The sequence below is a fragment of the Stegastes partitus genome, unplaced genomic scaffold (genome assembly GCF_000690725.1).
Source record: "Stegastes partitus isolate 25-593 unplaced genomic scaffold, Stegastes_partitus-1.0.2 Scaffold468, whole genome shotgun sequence".
NCBI classification, from domain to species: domain Eukaryota; kingdom Metazoa; phylum Chordata; class Actinopteri; family Pomacentridae; genus Stegastes; species Stegastes partitus.
The window spans coordinates 167,829-186,878 of NW_007578199.1; the positions used below are offsets into that span (position 1 = coordinate 167,829).

General features: G+C 37.0%; 1 protein-coding gene across 2 annotated transcripts in view; it reads right to left on the reverse strand.

Moving 5' to 3' along the window:
• LOC103360850 (uncharacterized) overlaps positions 1 to 15,058 on the reverse strand; it is a 26,465-nt gene extending 11,407 nt beyond the window's left edge. Inside the window, exons 1-5 of one of the 2 annotated variants that reach the window (XM_008286758.1) lie at positions 14,889 to 15,052; positions 14,711 to 14,797; positions 14,479 to 14,604; positions 14,301 to 14,387; positions 14,065 to 14,196 (exon numbers count right to left, since the gene is read on the reverse strand). In XM_008286758.1, coding sequence (XP_008284980.1) covers positions 14,065 to 14,196; positions 14,301 to 14,387; positions 14,479 to 14,604; positions 14,711 to 14,797; positions 14,889 to 15,032 — 576 coding nt within the window. In that variant the 5' untranslated portion in view covers positions 15,033 to 15,052. Of the gene's footprint in view, positions 1 to 14,064; positions 14,197 to 14,300; positions 14,388 to 14,478; positions 14,605 to 14,710; positions 14,798 to 14,888 lie in introns of both variants that reach the window. The other variant, XM_008286760.1, reaches the window with a different exon arrangement.
• Between the last annotated feature and the right edge of the window lie 3,992 nt (positions 15,059 to 19,050).

Below are 19,050 nucleotides of genomic sequence, written 5' to 3' on the forward strand. Positions count from 1 at the left end.
ACACAGCAAATTGCTTTGCATGGAACAAGAGCCATAGTCATAACAGTGATAAGAACTGAGTGCAGGATTGATTGATCCGATTGAAAACAGCTCCTTTGTCATTATTACAAAATGTGTCCATCGATCAACCATGACATCTGCTTTTACACAGTCTATGGCAGGTACAGAGTTTAGTTTCCACATTTAAAAAATAACTTGACACAATAACAAATGTGTTTTCAACACGTGAACATGATAAAAATATATGCTCAGGTTCTTGTTATAAGAACGTTGCTCTCTGTACAATATTTGTTTCACACCACTACATGTTCATGACGTGCCACGTTGTTTTCTAAACCACACTGTTGAGGCAAATGGAACTGTCTCCTGGATTATGTCCAGATGTTCACCTAATTTTGACTGAATGAAGAGTTCCATTCATGAACTTCACCAGGTGACCAGCAGCTGGTTGGATGGATGACACATGTACAAAACATACTTTCTGAAGTAACTGCTGACTTTTTCTATGTGTTAAACCAAAACACAATCTTTTGCTCAGGCAGCTGCTGTCAGTGGAAATACTACTATAAAAAGATAATAATGCTGCTGTCACTACAAGCAGATGTTCAATGTTATGGCAGAAAACATATAAAATACATTTCACATCATTTCACTTTCAGTGTCAGAATGTTTACCACTTGCCAAATGACCTCCAGTCTTCATGTGAACTGACAGTACTACTGAAACCGTCCATGACCCAAAGAATGAAGAAAACTTGGAAGTTTCTTGTTACAGCAACAAAAACCTGAAGTTTACGCTGGTTTTGTGAAATAAAGGAAAATCTGATGATATGTTGAAAACTCTGCTGTAGAAACATTGTGAATGAATGAATGAATGAATGAATGAATGAATGAATGAATGAAATATTTCTAATGAACAAAAGTAAAACTAAAACAAAATAAAAAACATGGGAAAATATGTACAAACATGAGTTCGAAAAGGAGCAGGAAGAAGCATCAACTTATTAACTCCCACCCCCTTACCACTCTATGATTCAATACAATATTACATGTTCCTATATATAATAAATAGATTTAATATCAAATATGCACCAATATATAATGAATTAACTGCACCAATATACAGTATATAATTGCACCATATACATAATCAATTTCCTTACATTAAATGTGTCATTTACTCATAGATTGTTATAGAAATGTATATTACCAATATAAATATATTACAACACTACACTATGTAAATATATGTATAGGCCTACATGCACACACATACATATACATATTAATAAGTAATGGATGGATTTAATATACAATGTTATGTTTCATATATAACAATATTTAGTAGCCTTCATTAGGATATATGTGATACCACTACTAATTAATCATTCACCATCAACCTATCTTCCTCCTTATACCTACTGAATATATGTTTTTTGTCTGCACTTTTGATCTGATTGAAATTATTAATTTGTTTAAATTGGATATCTAATTTGTTCCATATTTTCACTCCACAGATTGAGATACACATACTCTTCAAAGTTAACCGGGCATACCGTGTTTTGAAGTCGAGTTCACCTCTCAAACCACAACCTTTTCTGTCACTGAATAGTTTTTGCAAGTTGCCTGGTAAAGTTTTGTTCCTTGCCATTATTATTGCAGTTTTTTGGTAGATTAAATCGGTAAGCTTCATTACATGTGATTACAAAAACAAAGAGTTTATGTGATCCAAATGTCCTGCATTGTTGAGTAACCTGATTTTTTTTTGAGAATGTATAAAGGCTGTAGATGACTTTTATATGTATCACCCTAAATCTCTTCACACTCAGTCATATATGGAAGTACCAATGAGAAGTAAAGTGTGGCCAGTGATTTATAATTTAAGAGGTGCCATGACTTTCCAGTAACTGCAATGCTCCTTGCCAGTTTAGGTTTTACATAGTTTATGTGAGGTTTCCAACAGACTTTGTGATCCAACAACACACTCAGAAATTTGATTTGATTTGATTCACTCTCTCTATGTCAATATTGTCTATCTTAACTTGAATTTGTATGCTGCTTTTCCAATTTCCAAAAGTTTTGTTTTTGTCAAATTTAAGACAGCTTATTCATATCGAACCAGCTTTTTAATTTTCTTATTTCATATGTGGCGACCTCCAAGAGCTGTTGTCCCCTGAACAAAGGATGTTGGTCACATCAGCAAATAGGACAAACCTTAACTTCTCTGAATCCTTACATGTCATTTATACAGAGAGAGTGAACAAAACAGGACCCAACACGGACCCCTGAGGGACACCACAGGTAATGTTTAAAAAGTTGGATTTTTGTTCACCAGTTTGAACAAACTGTTGCCTGCTCTATATATAAGCCTTTAACCAGTTCAACACAATTCACCTGATACCATACTTTTCTAGTTTTAAAAAATTATATATTATGATCAATAGTGTCAAAGGCTTTCTGCAAATCTATAAAGATTCCTAATACATGTTTCTTTTTATCTATACAATTTGTGATTTCCTCAGTTAACTCCATCAATACCATTGCAGTTGATCTATTTGCCCTAAAACCATATTGACTATGAACAGTTTTTCTAATATCTAGTAGAATTGACAGTGTAATGATATTGGCCTGTAATTGGTGAAATGGTGATTCACACCTGATTTAAATAATGGGATGACTTTGGCAATTTTCATTTTTTCAGGAAACAAACCAGTTGTGAATGATAAGTTAACACTTTTGATCAATGCTGTGTCAATTCCATTCCAGTCAGCTGACGCTTTATTATTACACTTATTGACAATGTCTAAAATTTATTTTTCATCTACCGCTTGCAGGGACATTGAGTTGAGGTTTCTGGGGACATAATTTTCAGCCTCACCATCGCCATTTGGATCTATATTGTTAGTTCCTGCAGCCAAATGTGGCCCTATATTATCAAAGAAGTTATTAAACCCATTAACCACATCATTTATATTATTTAAAGTCATATTATCATCAATGAAGTACTCAGGATAACCTCCATGAGTTGAATCCTTTCTAGTAATAGTATTTAATATTTTCCATATGCCTTTAGTGTTACTCTTGCTATAGTCTAATAATTTGGTGTAATAATCCTTTTTACAAGTCTTTATAATAATAGCTAGCTTATTTTTATATATCTTATATTTACTTTTTGCCTCTCTGGTTCTATATTTTAAGAATTATCTGTAAAGAGTCCTCTTTTTCTTTTCTTTTTTTTTTTTTTAAATGGCATTTTGGAGACCTTTAGTGATCCATGGGTTGTTTGTGTGGGTTTGATTTTGCCTCTTACTGATTTGTTGAAGAGGGCAGTTTTTGTCATATAGTGTCTTAAATGTACCCATGAATATATCATCAGATCGATATCTTTTTCTTTGTAAAGATTTCACCACTTCTGTTTCAGTAAGTCATTTTTAAAAGCAGTTATGGATTCCTCTGAATTAATTCTCCTATGTCTAATTTTATGATGATTCTTCTCTTTCCCACACTCACAGTCATGAATCACAAATACCGGCAAGTGGTCACTGGTATTATTCATGAGCAGTCCTCTCACTAAACTGCTTTATATGCAATTAGTGAATATATTATCTATTAAGGTGGCACTGTACGTTGTTGTCCTGCTTGGTTTTATAATTAATGGGAACAAAGTCAAGCTATACATTGTGCTAATGAATTCATCAGTTGAACTGTGTTGGTTTGGGTTAAGTAAACCTATACTGAAGTCACCACATATGTATGTGATCTTGTGGGTTTTACTGGCAAATAATTTCTCTACACTATTTGAAAAAGACTCAGTGCTTGATTTTGGCATTCTATACACTCAACTGACGAGCACATTTTTTTTTTTCCATATGAATCTCTACAGTTACACACTCAAATAGATCTTCAATAGCAGTTGACATGCTGTTTATCACCTGATGTTGTCGGCTATTTCTAAATGGGTTAGAGAATTGATCTAAATAATCTTTAATGCTTTGGAAGTTTGTGTAAAGACTCCTGCTATTGATATGAATAATGGGCAGACCATGGTTTAACCTTACATTTAATTTCAACTGTTCTTAGGTGTAGTAGCCTCGTGTATTATTTAGATGATCAAAAAAAGTTGTTATCAGGCTCATTGTCTTGTTCTCGCTCATGCATACCTCAATACAGACCTTACGCAATGTAGGAATGCATTGTCATTTATACACATAATGTCAACTTGTTGCCTTGAGGTTGCCACTATGCTACTGGTATTGATTCAGCTCTTCAATGTCTCTGATGATCAGTACTCCGGCCTGTTCTGGTGATCCATTCAGCTTGATGCAGACTTTACAGTTGGATGTCCATGTAGCTTGGATTTATTTATTTTTTTTTAGAAAGCATGCTTGTGTTGCAATGTCTCCGTTCTTTGTCAAATGTTCATTCACATAAACATCTGATCCTTTCAGCTTGCATCCGTGTTTAAGGAGCATCATTTTGTGCTTCCTATTTGTCATTCTGATGACTATGGCTGGTTTATCCTCGTTTTTCCGAGGAAGGGGATGACAGGCTTCTATGTCTTCTATGCTGTTGATAGAAATACCTTTGCTGCTGAAAAATGAGGTCACTTGCTGCTCGATAGACTCCAGGTCTGGCTCTGTTGGTTCCCCGCCACTCACCAACTGCACCACTCGAGTATATGAATGGGACTTTGTCGCAAAGCCACTGACCACTACGTCGTTAATGTGACGATATTGCTCCAAGAGCGATATCATCTTGTCCTTCACCGCACATTGTCTTTTGAGATCTTTGATTTCCTCCATGCTTATCAGTTTCTGCTGCTTAGAGATAGTAACCATTTCTTCAGTCATGTAGTTCAGAGAATTCTTCACCCTTTCTAACTCCTGTTTCTGTGCATTCTGAAGGAATTTAAATGATAATTGTCGTGGCTGGAGCCTGGAACTGGCCTGGTGGTGAAGGCATGATTTGCATCATGGAGGTGAGACTCACAAATCTACATCATGTCAATATGGACCAACATCTTTGAGGAATGTTTCCAGCAGCTTGTTGAATCTGTGCCATGAAGAATTAAAGAGGTTCTGAGAGGCAAAAGGGGGTCCCACATGATACTAGCGAGGTGCACCTAATAAAGTAGCCAGTGAGAGTCGGTGTATGCATGCAGATCTGTGTTTTGTTTTGCCTTAGTTCAGCTCTGAGCCATGTTGGTGTTCCTTGCATCACAGCTTCCACCCACCAGATGTCCTCAGTCTAGCACACTCTCTTCCAAGCAGCACAACTTTTCCACTCTCCTCATGAGCTCTCCAGACCAAGTCACTCTTTGCCACATTGCATTTGCTTTGTTCACCTTTTTTTTTTCTATTCTAACTTTTTACCTGATTTATGGATTGTGAAGTCTGCTTTATTATTATTATTATTATTATTATTATTATNTGATTTAAATAATGGGATGACTTTGGCAATTTCCATTTTTTGAGGAAACAAACCAGTTGTGAATGATAAGTTAACACTTTTGATCAATGCTGTGTCAATTCCATTCCAGTCTGCTGACGGCTTAATGTTACACTTACTGACAATGTCTAAAATTTATTTTTCATCTACCACTTGCAGGTACATTGAGTTGAGGTTTCTGGGGACATAATTTTCAGCCTCACCAGAGCCATTTGGATCTATATTGTTAATTTCTGCAGCCAAATTTGGCCCTATATTATCAAAGAAGCTATTAAACCCATTAACCACATCATTTATATTATTTAAAGTCATATTATCATCAATGAAGTACTCAGGATAACCTCCATGAGTTGAATCCTTTCTAATAATAGTGTTTAATATTTTCCATATGCCCTTAGTGTTACTCTTGCTATAATAATTTGGTATAATAATCCTTTTTACAAGTTTTTATAACAATAACTAGCTTATTTTAAAACATCTTATATTTACTTTTTGCCTCTCTGGTTCTATATTTTAAAAATTATGTGTAAAGAGTGCTCTTTTTTTTTTTACAGGCATTTTGGAGTCCTTTTGTGATCCATGGGTTGTTTGTGTGGGTTTGATTTTGCCTCTTACTGATTTGTTGAAGAGGGCAGTTTTTATCATATAGTGTCTTAAATGTACCCATGAATATATCATCAGATCGATATCTTTTTCTTTGTAAAGATTTCACCACTTTGGTTCAGTAAGTCATTTTTAAAAGCAGTTATGGATTCCCCTGAACTAATTCTCCGATGTCTAATTTTAGGATGATTCTTCTCTTTCCCACACTCACAGTCATGAATCACAAATACCAGCAAGTGGTCACTCGTATTATTCATGAGCAGTCCTCTCACTAAACTGCTTTACATGCAATGAGTGAATATATTATCTATTAAGGTGGCACTGTACGTTGTTGTCCTGCTTGGTTTTGTAATTAATGGGAACAAACTCAAGCTATACATTGTGCTAATGAATTCATCAGTTGAACTGTGTTGGTTTGGGTTAAGTAAACCTATACTGAAGTCACCACATATGTATGTGATCTTGTGCGTTTTACTGGCAAATAATTTCTCTTTACTATTTGAAAACGACTCAGTGCTTGATCCTGGCGTTCTATACACACAACTGACGAGCACATTTTTTGTTTTTCCATGTGAGTCTCTACAGTTACACACTCAAATAGATCTTCAATAGCAGTTGACATGCTGTTTATCACCTGATGTTGTCGGCTATTTCTAAATGGGTTAGAGAATTGATCTAAACAATCTTTAATGCTTTGGAAGTTTGTGTAAAGACTCCAGCTATTGATATGAATAATGGGCAGACCATGGTTTAACCTTACATTTAATTTAAATTGTTCTTAGGTGTAGTAGCCTCGTGTATTATTTAGATGATCAAAAAAAGTTGTTATCAGGGTCATTGTCTTGTTCTAGCTCATGCATAGCTCAATACAGACCTTACGCAATGTAGGAATGCATTGTCATTTNAAGGCTGTGGTGAGCAGGACGACCTGCAGACACAACAGGACCAGCAGCAGAACTTTGTCCATGATGAACTGAAGAGTCTGAAACCAACAGGTCTTTATATAGTCACTGCCAACCAACCACTTCCATGGGAACAAAGAGGAAGTAAGAACAGTGAGTCGACACTCTGCTTCATCAAGATGTCAGAGAGAAATTGCATTATTTTAACACAGAACAAATCTGGTGTTCTGTAGAAGTAAAAGCAGTATGATGTGGAGCTTACTGGAAACCAAGCAAACACAGTACAACCTAAGATAATAATGGTAACACAGTCATTAGGCAAATTCATGAAAACAGCTCCTTTGTCATTATTACAAAATGTGTCCATCGATCAACCATGACACCTGCTTTGACACAGTCTATGGCAGGTACAGAGTTTAGTTTCCACATTTAAAAAATAACTTGACACAATAACAAATGTGTTTTCAACACGTGAACATGATAAAAAATATATGCTCAGGTTCTTGTGATAAGAATGTTGCTCTCTGTACAACATTTGTTTCACACCACTACATGTTCATGACGTGCCACGTTGTTTTCTAAACCACACTGTTCAAGCAAATGGAACCGTCTCCTGGATTATGTCCAGATGTTCACCTAATTTTGACTGAATGAAGAGTTCCATTCATGAACTTCACCAGGTGACCAGCAGCTAGTTGGATGGATGACACATGTACAAAACATACTTTCTGAAGTAACTGCTGACTTTTTCTATGTGTTAAACCAAAACACAATCTTTTGCTCAGCCAGCTGCTGTCAGTGGAAATATTACTATAAAAAGATAATAATGCTGCCGTCACTACAAGCAGATGTTCAATGTTATGGCAGAAAACATATAAAATACATTTCACATCTTTTCACTTTCACTATCAGAATGTTTACCACTTGCCAAATGACCTCCAGTCTTCATGTGGACTGACAGGACTACTGAAACCGTCCATGACCCAAAGAATGAATGAATTTCTTGTTACAGCAACAAAAACCTGAAGTTTACGCTGGTTTTGTGAAATAAAGGAAAATCTGATGATATGTTGAAAACTTTCCTGTAGAAACATTGTGAATGAATGAATGAATGAGTGAATGAATGAATGAATGAATGAATGAAATATTTCTAATGAACAAAAATAAGATTAAAACAAAATAAAAAATATGGGAAAATATGTACAAACATGAGTTCGAAAAGGAGCAGGAATAAGCATCAACTTATTAACTCCCACTCCCTTACCACTCTATGATTCAATACAATATTACATGTTCCTATATATAATAAATAGATTTAATATCAAATATGCACCAATATATAATGAATTAACTGCACCGATATACAGTATATAATTGCACCATAGACATAATCAATTTACAATTATTTACTTACATTAAATGTGTCATTTACTCATAGATTGTTATAGAAATGTATATTACCAATATAAATATATTAAAATAGTGCACTACATAAATATATGTATAGGCATACATACATACACATATTAATAAGTAATGGATGGATTTAATATACAATGTTATATTTCTTCCATCCATCCATTATCTATACACCGCTTCATCCTCACGAGGGTCGCGGGGGCGCTGGAGCCTATCCCAGCCGACTTAGGGNTATTTGTCATTCTGATGACTATGGCTGGTTTATCCTCGTTTTTCCGAGGAAGGGGATGACAGGCTTCTATGTCTTCTATGCTGTTGATGGAAATACCTTTGCTGCTGAAAAATGAGGTCACTTGCTGCTCGATAGACTCCAGGTCTGGCTCTGTTGGTTCCCCGCCACTCGCCAACTGCACCACTCGAGTATATGAACGGGACTTTGTCGCAAAGCCACTGACCACTACGTCGTTAATGTGAGAATATTGCTCCAAGAGCGATGTCATCTTGTCCTTCACCGCACATCGTCTTTTGAGATCTTTGATTTCCTCCATGCTTATCAGTTTCTGCTGCTTAGACATAGCAACCATTTCTTCAGTCATGTAGTTCAGAGAATTCTTCACCCCATCTAACTCCTGTTTCTGTGCATTCTGAAGGAATTTAAATGATAATTGTGGTGGCTGGAGCCTGGAACTGGCCTGGTGGTGAAGGCTGGTGGCTGGCTGTAACTTGGTACCTGATAGCAATGACACATAAAATATTGTAGTCTAGACCCTCCAGTATTGTAACATTGGGGTACACCAGAGGGTCAGAATTTGGGGTAGACAACATGAAAGCATCAGGCTGGTGTTGGCGGTGTAACCGTGTAATTTTCTTGGCACACTTCAGGGCTAACCTAACCAGGACAACAACCAGGGATCTTCTAGCTGGTGCTAGCCACTGATCCACCTTGCAGCCCCTCCCTAAGTACCAACTGAGCATAATTTAAACCCCACAGCCTACCTGAGTATTGCTGCTCACCATTATAACTGCAGTGAACCCATCTACTGATGGTTACTTCCAGCAGGATAACTCACTGTGTCACAAAGCTCAAACCATCTCAAACTGGTTTCTTGAACGTGACAATGAATTCACTGTACTCCAATGGCCTCCACAGTCACCAGATCTCAATCCCATAGAGCACCTTTGTGGTGGAACGAGAGATTTGCACCATGGAGGTGACACTCACAAATCTACATCATGTCAATATGGAGCAACATCTTTGAGGAATGTTTCCAGCAGCTTGTTGAATCTATGCCATGAAGAATTAAAGAGGTTCTGAGAGGCAAAAGGGGGTCCCACATGATAGTAGCAAGGTGCACCTGATAAAGTAGCCAGTGAGAGTCTGTGTATGCATGCAGATCTGTGTTTTGTTTTGCCTGAGTTCAGCTCTGAGCCATGTTGGTGTTCCTTGCATCACAGCTTCCACCCACCAGATGTCCTCAGTCNAGACAGCAAGCGATGGCTGTTTGATGTATTTTGTACTTACTGATGTTAGTGTTAAAATTTTCCTCTTACATTTATTATATTCACATGACCACTGGCACCATGTAAATAAACTGACATTTAAAGGGTTCAAATACTGGAAATAAATCAAATTTTGTCAGGACTGATATTGGTTTAAAAAAAATACACTGTGTAAGTAGAAAATAATATTAATACAGAATATTTTTAGGGATGTGTTTTTTGTTTCTATGTGGGCATTGTCTTATGTTCAGTTTTTATATCAGAATAGCAGTAGAGCCCTCAAAAAAGCCTCTTGAGGAAATTATCTTGTGAAGTGTTGATTAATTAAAAATCATTATTCACTAGTAATTGATGATTATTGAATAATCACAATGGAAACGTCAACTAAAACCCCTGTTTATTAATCTGTGATTACTCTCTCCATTCTTTAAAAAGTGTAACATAAGTCTAAAGGCATATGTTTATATGCCATGTACCAATTTTGAGTGACTATCACTCAAAACTTGTGTCCCAGAGATTCATGTGGTGTGAAATGTGCGTATCAACCCCAGAACAAAAGCTAAAGACCTTATGAAGATGCTGCTGAAGCTGGCAAGAGAGTCATTATCCACAGTGAAACCAGTCGTGTATCATCATGGGCTGAAAGACTACTCAGAGAGGAAGAAGACATTACTCCAAAAGAAACCTAAAAAAAAAAGAGAATATGAGGAAACATTGAAGCAACATCTGAAGACATCAGCCAGGAAGTTAAAGTTTGGGCTCAAATGGGTCTTCCACATGGACAATGACCCAAAACATATCGCCACATTAGTTACAAAGAGGCTTCAGGACAACAAAGTCAATGTTGTGGCGTGGCCATCACAAAGCCCTGATCTCAATCCTGTAGAAAATTAGTGGGCAGAGCTGACAAAACATGTGGAGCAAGGCAGCCAACAAACCTGAATCAGTTCCACCAGTTCTGTCAGAAGGAATGGACCAGAATTTATTATACAGTTTATATATAAACTATTGTGAGAAGATTGTGGAAGGAAACCCAAAACATTTGACCAAAGTCATGATGTTTAAAGAGAATGCTACCAAATACTAAGGAAATGTATGAAAACTTCGGACTTTGAAGAAGGTAACAAAAAATTCTCTTTCTCATTATTCTGGCATTTAGTAAATAGAAATAATTTTGGTAATCCAAACTGACCTAAAACAGGAAAAGTTTAGTCACATTTAATATCAGATAGTGAGGAAAAAAAGGTTGTGTGTCTTAGCCTATGTAAACTTCTGGTTTCAGCTGTACATATGAGGTTATACAGACAGTCCCACAAGAAAAATCGGAATTAAAATTCACCCACAGAATTTGTTGCTTCAAATAAGACAAACACATTTGTTTTATTTCTCACTGAGGTGTTTGAACATCTGCATGTTCAAAACTGTCTGCAAACACGCTGCACATCTCATCTCACTGATGCTGTTCTGTGCCACATTAGTAAACTGTTGGATATTTCTACTTTTGTTTCTGTTGTCACTCTGCCAATATCTCCGGACTTTGCACAAGCCGTCTGGTTCACCTGCCAGCTCCAGTCCTCCACAACGCTGCTGGATTCCTCCCTCCACAAACACCGCTCACCACCTCACAGACTCCTACCTGCCCAGCTTGTAGCCTGGAGTTTGTCAGTGTGTTTTCACTCAGTTCTTGTGTTCTCTTTGGAGTTTTTTNCTGATTTAAATAATGGGATGACTTTGGCAATTTCCATTTTTTGAGGAAACAAACCAGTTGTGAATGATAAGTTAACACTTTTGATCAATGCTGTGTCAATTCCATTCCAGTCTGCTGATGGCTTAATGTTACACTTATTGACAATGTCTAAAATTTATTTTTCATCTACTGCTTGCAGGTACATTGAGTTGAGGTTTCTGGGGACATAATTTTCAGCCTCACCATAGCCATTTGGATCTATATTGTTAATTCCTGCAGCCAAACTTGGCCCTATATTATCAAAGAAGTTATTAAACCCATTAACCACATCATTTATATTATTTAAAGTCATATTATCATCAATGAAGTACTCAGGACAACCTCCGTGAGTTGAATCCTTTCTGATAATAGTGTTTAATATTTTCCATATGCCTTTAGTGTTACTCTTGCTATAGTCTAATAATTTGGTATAATAATCCTTTTTACAAGTCTTTATAATAATAACTAGCTTATTTTTATATATCTTATATTTACTTTCTGCCTCTCTGGTTCTATATTTTAAGAATTATCTGTAAAGAGTGCTCTTTTTTTTTTTCTTTCTTTTTTTTTTTTTTTACAGGCATTTTGGAGTCCTTTAGTGATCCATGGGTTGTTTGTGTGGGTTTGATTTAGCCTCTTACTGATTTGTTGAAGAGGGCAGTTTTTATCATATAGTGTCTTAAATGTACCCATGAATATATCATCAGATCGATATCTTTTTCTTTGTAAAGATTTCACCACTTCTGTTTCAGTAAGTCATTTTTAAAAGCAGTTATGGATTCCTCTGAACTAATTCTCCTGTGTCTAATTTTATGATGATTCTTCTCTTTCCCACACTCACAGTCATGAATCACAAATACCAGCAAGTGGTCACTCATATTATTCATGAGCAGTCCTCACACTAAACTGCTTTACATGCAATTAGTGAATATATTATCTATTAAGGTGGCACTGTACGTTGTTGTCCTGCTTGGTTTTATAATTAATGGGAACAAACTCAAGCTATACATTGTGCTAATGAATTCATCAGTTGAACTGTGTTGGTTTGGGTTAAGTAAACCTATACTGAAGTCCCCACATATGTATGTGATCTTGTGGGTTTTACTGGCAAATAGTTTCTCTTTACTATTTGAAAAAGACTCAGTGCTTGATCCTGGCGTTCTATACACACAACTGACGAGCACATTTTTTGTTTTTCCATATGAATCTCTACAGTTACACACTCAAATAGATCTTCAATAGCAGTTGACATGCTGGTTATCACCTGATGTTGTCGGCTATTTCTAAATGGGTTAGTGAATTGATCTAAATAATCTTTAATGCCTTGGAAGCTTGTGTAAAGACTCCTGCTATTGATATGAATAATGGGCAGACCATGGTTTAACCTTACATTTAATTTAAATTGTTCTTNCAGACTTAAAGTCCATTGAGCTGGTTTGGGATGAACTAGACAGAAGAGTGAAAACCAAGCAGCCTACAAGTGCCACACAGTTATGAAAACTTCTACAACAGACTTGGGAAGAACTTTCTGAACAGTATTTGATTTCTGTTGTAGAAAGAATGCCACGAGTGTGTTCAGCTGTTATATCTGCCAAAGGTGACTACTTTGATGAGTCAAAAGTTTGGAATATATTTTGGTCTATAAATTGATTCTATGATTAATTTTTCAACTACAATTGCTTGTTTGTTCTATGCTTTCATTTCAGAATGCAATGACACAATAAACTGAATAATTTTCAGTAAAAAATTGGAAAAAGTGTGGTGTTCTAAAACTTTTGACCGGTAGTGTATGTTACACTTTTTAAAGAATGGAGAGAGTAATCACAGATTAATAAACAGGGGTTTTAGTTTGTGTTTCCATTGTGATTATTCAATAATCATCAATTACTAGTGAATAATGATTTTTAATTAATCAACACTTCACAAGATAATTTCCTCAAGAGGCTATTTTGAGGGCTCTACTGCTATTCTGATATAAAAATTAAACATAAGACAACACCCACATAAGACAACGCCCACAAAGAAACAAAAAACGCATCCCTAAAAATATTCTATATTGATATTATTTTCTATTACACAGTGTATTTTTTTAACCAATTCAGTCCTGACAAAATTTGATTTATTTCCAGTATTTGAACCCTTTAAATGTCAGTTTATTTACATGGTGCCAGTGGTCATGTGAATATAATAAATGTAAGAGGAAAATTTTAACACTAACATCAGTAAGTACAAAATACATCAAACAGCCATCGCTTGCTGTCTGTCTCTCTCTCTCTTTCTCTCTCTCTCTNCTATCAATGGGTGGCAATCTCCTGGTCTCTTCCCACAGAGTCTCCAGAATCGATTTTTCTTCTTCCCTCCTTTTTCTTTAATTTGCTATAAGAAAATTAAGATAAACAGAGAATCAATACATGCAGAAAGACACTTTCCTCTACAGAACAGGCCAACACAAGACAATCAAAGCTACCTGCAGAGGACTTCTCCGATCAGCAGGCTGTTGTAGTTCACACTGATCACCTCTCCTGCAGAGCTTGACTCCAGACGGCTTCTCTGGTTCTGACTTGATCTTGATTAGAGATGGTAGAGTTGGAGGTGGGCGCTAAAACGTAGGCGAGGGATAATCAGCCAAATGTCATCCATGTCAAAATTTTGACTGTAAAATTTTGATCTGTACTGTCTAAACAAGACAAAAAGGCTTCTTACTTTGAGTGAGCTGCATCCTCCTCGTTTTCTCGCGCAGAATCTCCTGACTCTGATCTTCGACTCTGCCCCTTGTGTTTCTTTCACTCGCTATGAGAAAATCAAGATCAAAAGAGTATTAATACATGCAGAAAGACACTTTCCTCTACAGAACAGGCCAACACAAGACAATCAAAGCTACCTGCAGACGACTTATCAGATCAGCAGGCTGTTGTCGTTGACACTGATCACCTCTCCTGCAGAGCTTGACTCCAGACGGCTTCTTCGGTCCTGACTTGATTAGAGATGGTAGAGTTGGAGGTGGGCGCTAAAACGTAGGAGAGGGAGATAATCAGCCAAATGTCATCCATGTCAAAATTTTGACTGTAAAATTTTGATCTGTACTGTCTAAACAAGACAAAAAGGCTTCTTACTCTGAATGAGCTGCATCCTCCTCGTTTCCTCCCGCAGAATCTCCTGACTCTGATCTTCGACTCTGCCCCTTCTGTTTCGTTCACTTGCTATGAGAAAACCAAGATCAAAAGACTATCAAAACATGCAGAAAAACACTTTCCTCTACAGAACAGGCCAACACAAGACAATCAAAGCTACCTGCAGGCTTCTTATCAGATCAGAAAGTTGCTGTAGTTGATCCTGATCATCTCTCAGCAGAGCGGCTTCATGAGCAGCAGTGAAGGCTGTGGTGAGCAGGACGACCTGCAGACACAACAGGACCAGCAGCAGAACTTTGCCCATGATGAACTGAAGAGTCTGAAACCAACAGGTCTTTATATAGTCACTGCCAACCAACCACTTGCATGTGAACAAAGAGGAAGTAGAAAAATTGCCGACACTTTGCTTCATCAAGACGTCAGAGAAATTGCATGTACACACAAAAAAGACAGAAAAAATGGTAAAAAAAACAAAAAAACAAAAACAAAAACAAAACAAAAAAACATCAATAAAAATACATAGACTAACGCAAGCAAAGAATATAAAAATGCACATTAAAAAGCAGTACAAATCCAGATATAAAGAAACTAGACAATGCAAATACAAATATATACATATTGTGAAGCAGTGTTTTGTAGAAGTTACAGCAGTTTACTGTCCATTCTCTCAAGTATAATATGGAAACATGGAATCACACAAAAGTAAAGAAGACACTCAGCGGACACTTTATTAGCTACATCTGTTCAACTGCTTGTTAACCAAATATCTAATCAGCCAACCGCATGGCTGCAATTCACTGCACTCAGGCATGTAGACATGGTCCAGACGACCTGCACAAGTTCAAACCGAGCATCAGAATGGAGAAGAAATGTGTTTAAGTGACTCTGAATGCAGCAAGTTGTTGGAACCAGACAGGCTGGTCTGACTTTTTTTTTTTTAAAAAACTGCTCCTCTACTGGGATTTTCATGCACAACCGGATTTACAAAGAATTGTCTGAAAAAGAGAAAATAATCAGTCCTGTGGGAGAAAATGCTTTGTTGGCGTCAGAGTTCAGAGGAGAATGGTCAGACTGGTTTAAATGACAGAATGGCAACAGTAACTCAAAAAACCACTGGTTACAACCAAGGCAAGCAGAAGACCATCTCTGAACACACAACACGTCAAACCTTGAAGCAGATGTTCTACAGCAGCAGGACCCCACACAGGCCGCACTGTAAAGTCTAACACGTTGTTTCAACTTAAAATTGTAAGTGAAAGAGCTGCCTTAAAATTTTGAGCAAAGTAAAAAAATAAATGTTATCTCGAATAAATATCTCATGTTGTGGAAACCATTGTTAGTTTAGTTGACATGTATTTGGTATATATGTATCTTAGGGTAGCCATTTCAACTTGCAAATCTATTTTAAGTTATTTAAAATTTTATTGAACTTATCCAGCATTTCTTTGAACTTAAGTACCCATTTCAACCTAACTAATATGGCATGTTGTCTTAAGTTTGTCTTAGTACATTCAATTTAAGTTTTTACATTTACTCAACTCCACTTCTAGTTGTTTAAAGTAGAAAATCTATCACACTGGCTATTTAACCTAATCATTCCAAATTGTGTTAAGCAAAGCCCAATTAAAAAGATCAATTAAAACTGATTTAACAAAATAAATGTTACAGTAACCTATAGATAACTAGGGCAAGTTAGTTTTCAAGAGACACATGACAACCACCAACTAACATCCAATCAATGTCACATTTTTTGGTACACGTCTTACCAACAGTCATGACTTCCTGCATAAAATGTACTTGAAAACATCAATGTGACCAATACTGCCCTTGAAGAGAACAAGTGGCTTCACATGCTCACCTGGTTGTCACCATAAAACTGAAAATGCTGTCAGGGGACAGCCATAGACATCAACAAAGGCATTTGCATCTGACACTGGGCCATATTTGAACAGATCAAGTTTCACAACTTAAACCAGTTCAAGTATAAATGTGCAGGTCTTTCCTCAACTGCTTTTGTCCTCAATATCAAACGTTGCAATAAAACTGAAAAATGCTAAGATAGCAAAAAGTAAATCGTAACATCATCGTCCTGCGTCCTGCCCATACCACTTAGTGGTCTGAATATAAACCATGAAAAAAAAACTTGACCTAACATTTCTCATGTCCAGTCTAAAACAATTCCACAGGACTTAACTGTTAAAACTGCTGTAAGGCTGGGTACTGAATATTTCAAACACTTTTTAATGTCTGTTGGTAGCTTGGACCAATGCACAATGTGAAAACAGGAGAATTTGCCAACTAGCAAATATGCAAAACAGATAGCAAAACAAGAACTTCAATATTAGAGTTTCAACTCTGAGGCACATGAAGTCTTCAGAGCACAGTCTTACATGGTTTCCCACAGGAGTCTGTTTCTTAAAACATGCACAAGTGAGAAACACTGTCCTCCACCAACGTTCATCAGGACCTTCTGAATGGCTTTGAATGTGTACAAAAGTTGCTTTAGATAGTCCATGTTTAGAACAAAATAAAGACCCATCAGCATGGCGATCAGGATGTCCTTCAGATCAGAGAGGACCACCAACATGTCAATGATGTCTTCTCCCTCTTTCACCATCACAGTACCAACCTTCATTCCCTTGGTAGATGTGTTCTCATCCTTAGTGGCCTACACAGGAAGCCGAAGGAAGCTGGGAGGTTTCTGTCTAAGGCTCGATCCAAAAATGCAAACACCGAGATAGGGAGTGAAAACAAGAGGGATTTATTAGTGCAACAGCAGGGAATCCAGGGACACCAGGGAGCTTGTGAAGGTAGCCGAGGGGGCGAGGGAAATCCTGGGAAGTTTCCTGGGGGAGCCGTGAGGAGAGACGACAGAGGCTGGTTCTGCAGGCAGAGCTGAGCGGGGGGAGCGAGGTTCAGCAAGAGGTTCTGGCAAGCAAAAGATGAGAACACACATGAGACAAAGTAAGGTTCAACAAAGTACAAAGCTCTCTAGCACTGCTGGCTTGTTACCAGACTGAGGTGATTAATCCGCTCGCGCTGGAGCACAGGTGGAGGCAGGCTTTATCCAGCATTGATTACACTGGTCTACATCCATTTGGTGTCAAAGTTTTTTGAGCTGATATTGGACAATTGCAATGTGCTGAATCCAAATATTGCATTGGTTTTGCTCGAAGAGGTCAAAATTTTGATTTTGATGAAACATGCAATTTACTTGTATTTACCTTTACAAATGTTTACACTCATCAACTTGTGGATCATTTAGCTTATGAAAAGGATTAGAAAATGAATTTTTTCCTCTAAAATCCGATTTCATATGAGAAATACTAAAATAAATCAATCGCTAATGTCAAAAAATGTAATCGATTTAGTGGTAAAATCGATTTTTTAAAATCGAGTTGGCATAAAAACCTGACCTGATACAGATAAACAGATGTCATTTTTGGATTCAGCGTTGCAAAAATGTCTTAAATCAGTTAAAAAATCCTAGACACCTTCAAAAAAGTACTTTTTTTTTGTCACCCAGTGTTATCAACTGGCGTCAGGTGTGGAGGAGAGTGAGTGAAGTTTCTCCTCGTCAGGAAAAAACCCCACCCAGCCTGCAAATCAATAACTGCCACAGCAACCACAACCAAACACCAAAAAACACCATTCTATAAGCACAAAAAACTCAGATCACCACAGAAGCAAAAATATTTTCATCCATCTTAGTTCTAGTATTTATGTACACACACATACACATAATCACAGTTTAAAGTAAAAACGGTTAGGAAAGGATACATCTTGATTGCAATTTCTATTTGTTCAAGGGACAAAAAATTGTTGACCGACCAACCACTCAAAAAAATCCTTGTGATAAAAATATTTAACAATACTTACCTCCACAGTCTTGAAAAAACAAGAGGGGTCCACCTTTAGAAAACAAGGAGGGCCCAGCAGAAGAACCATCCTCTTCTTCTGTGTGGAGCTCTAATTAAAAACAACAAAAACAGAATAAATACCAGTTATTGTTTCCATCATCTGCTTAGACAGTTAAATTTTCCTTCAGGATTTTCGTAAAATGTTATCACACGACTATCAATAAACATAACTAATGTGATCAATATTATCATTTGGTCAGGACAATTAAAACATCCATCCATTATCTATACACCGCTTAATCCTCACTAGGGTCACAGCGGGGCTGGAGCCTATCCCAGCTGATTTAAGGCAAAGGCAGGGGACACCATGGACAGGTCACCAGTCTATCACAGGGCTACACTTAGAGACAGACAACCAAGCACACTCACATTCACACCTATGGACAATTTAGAATCACCAAT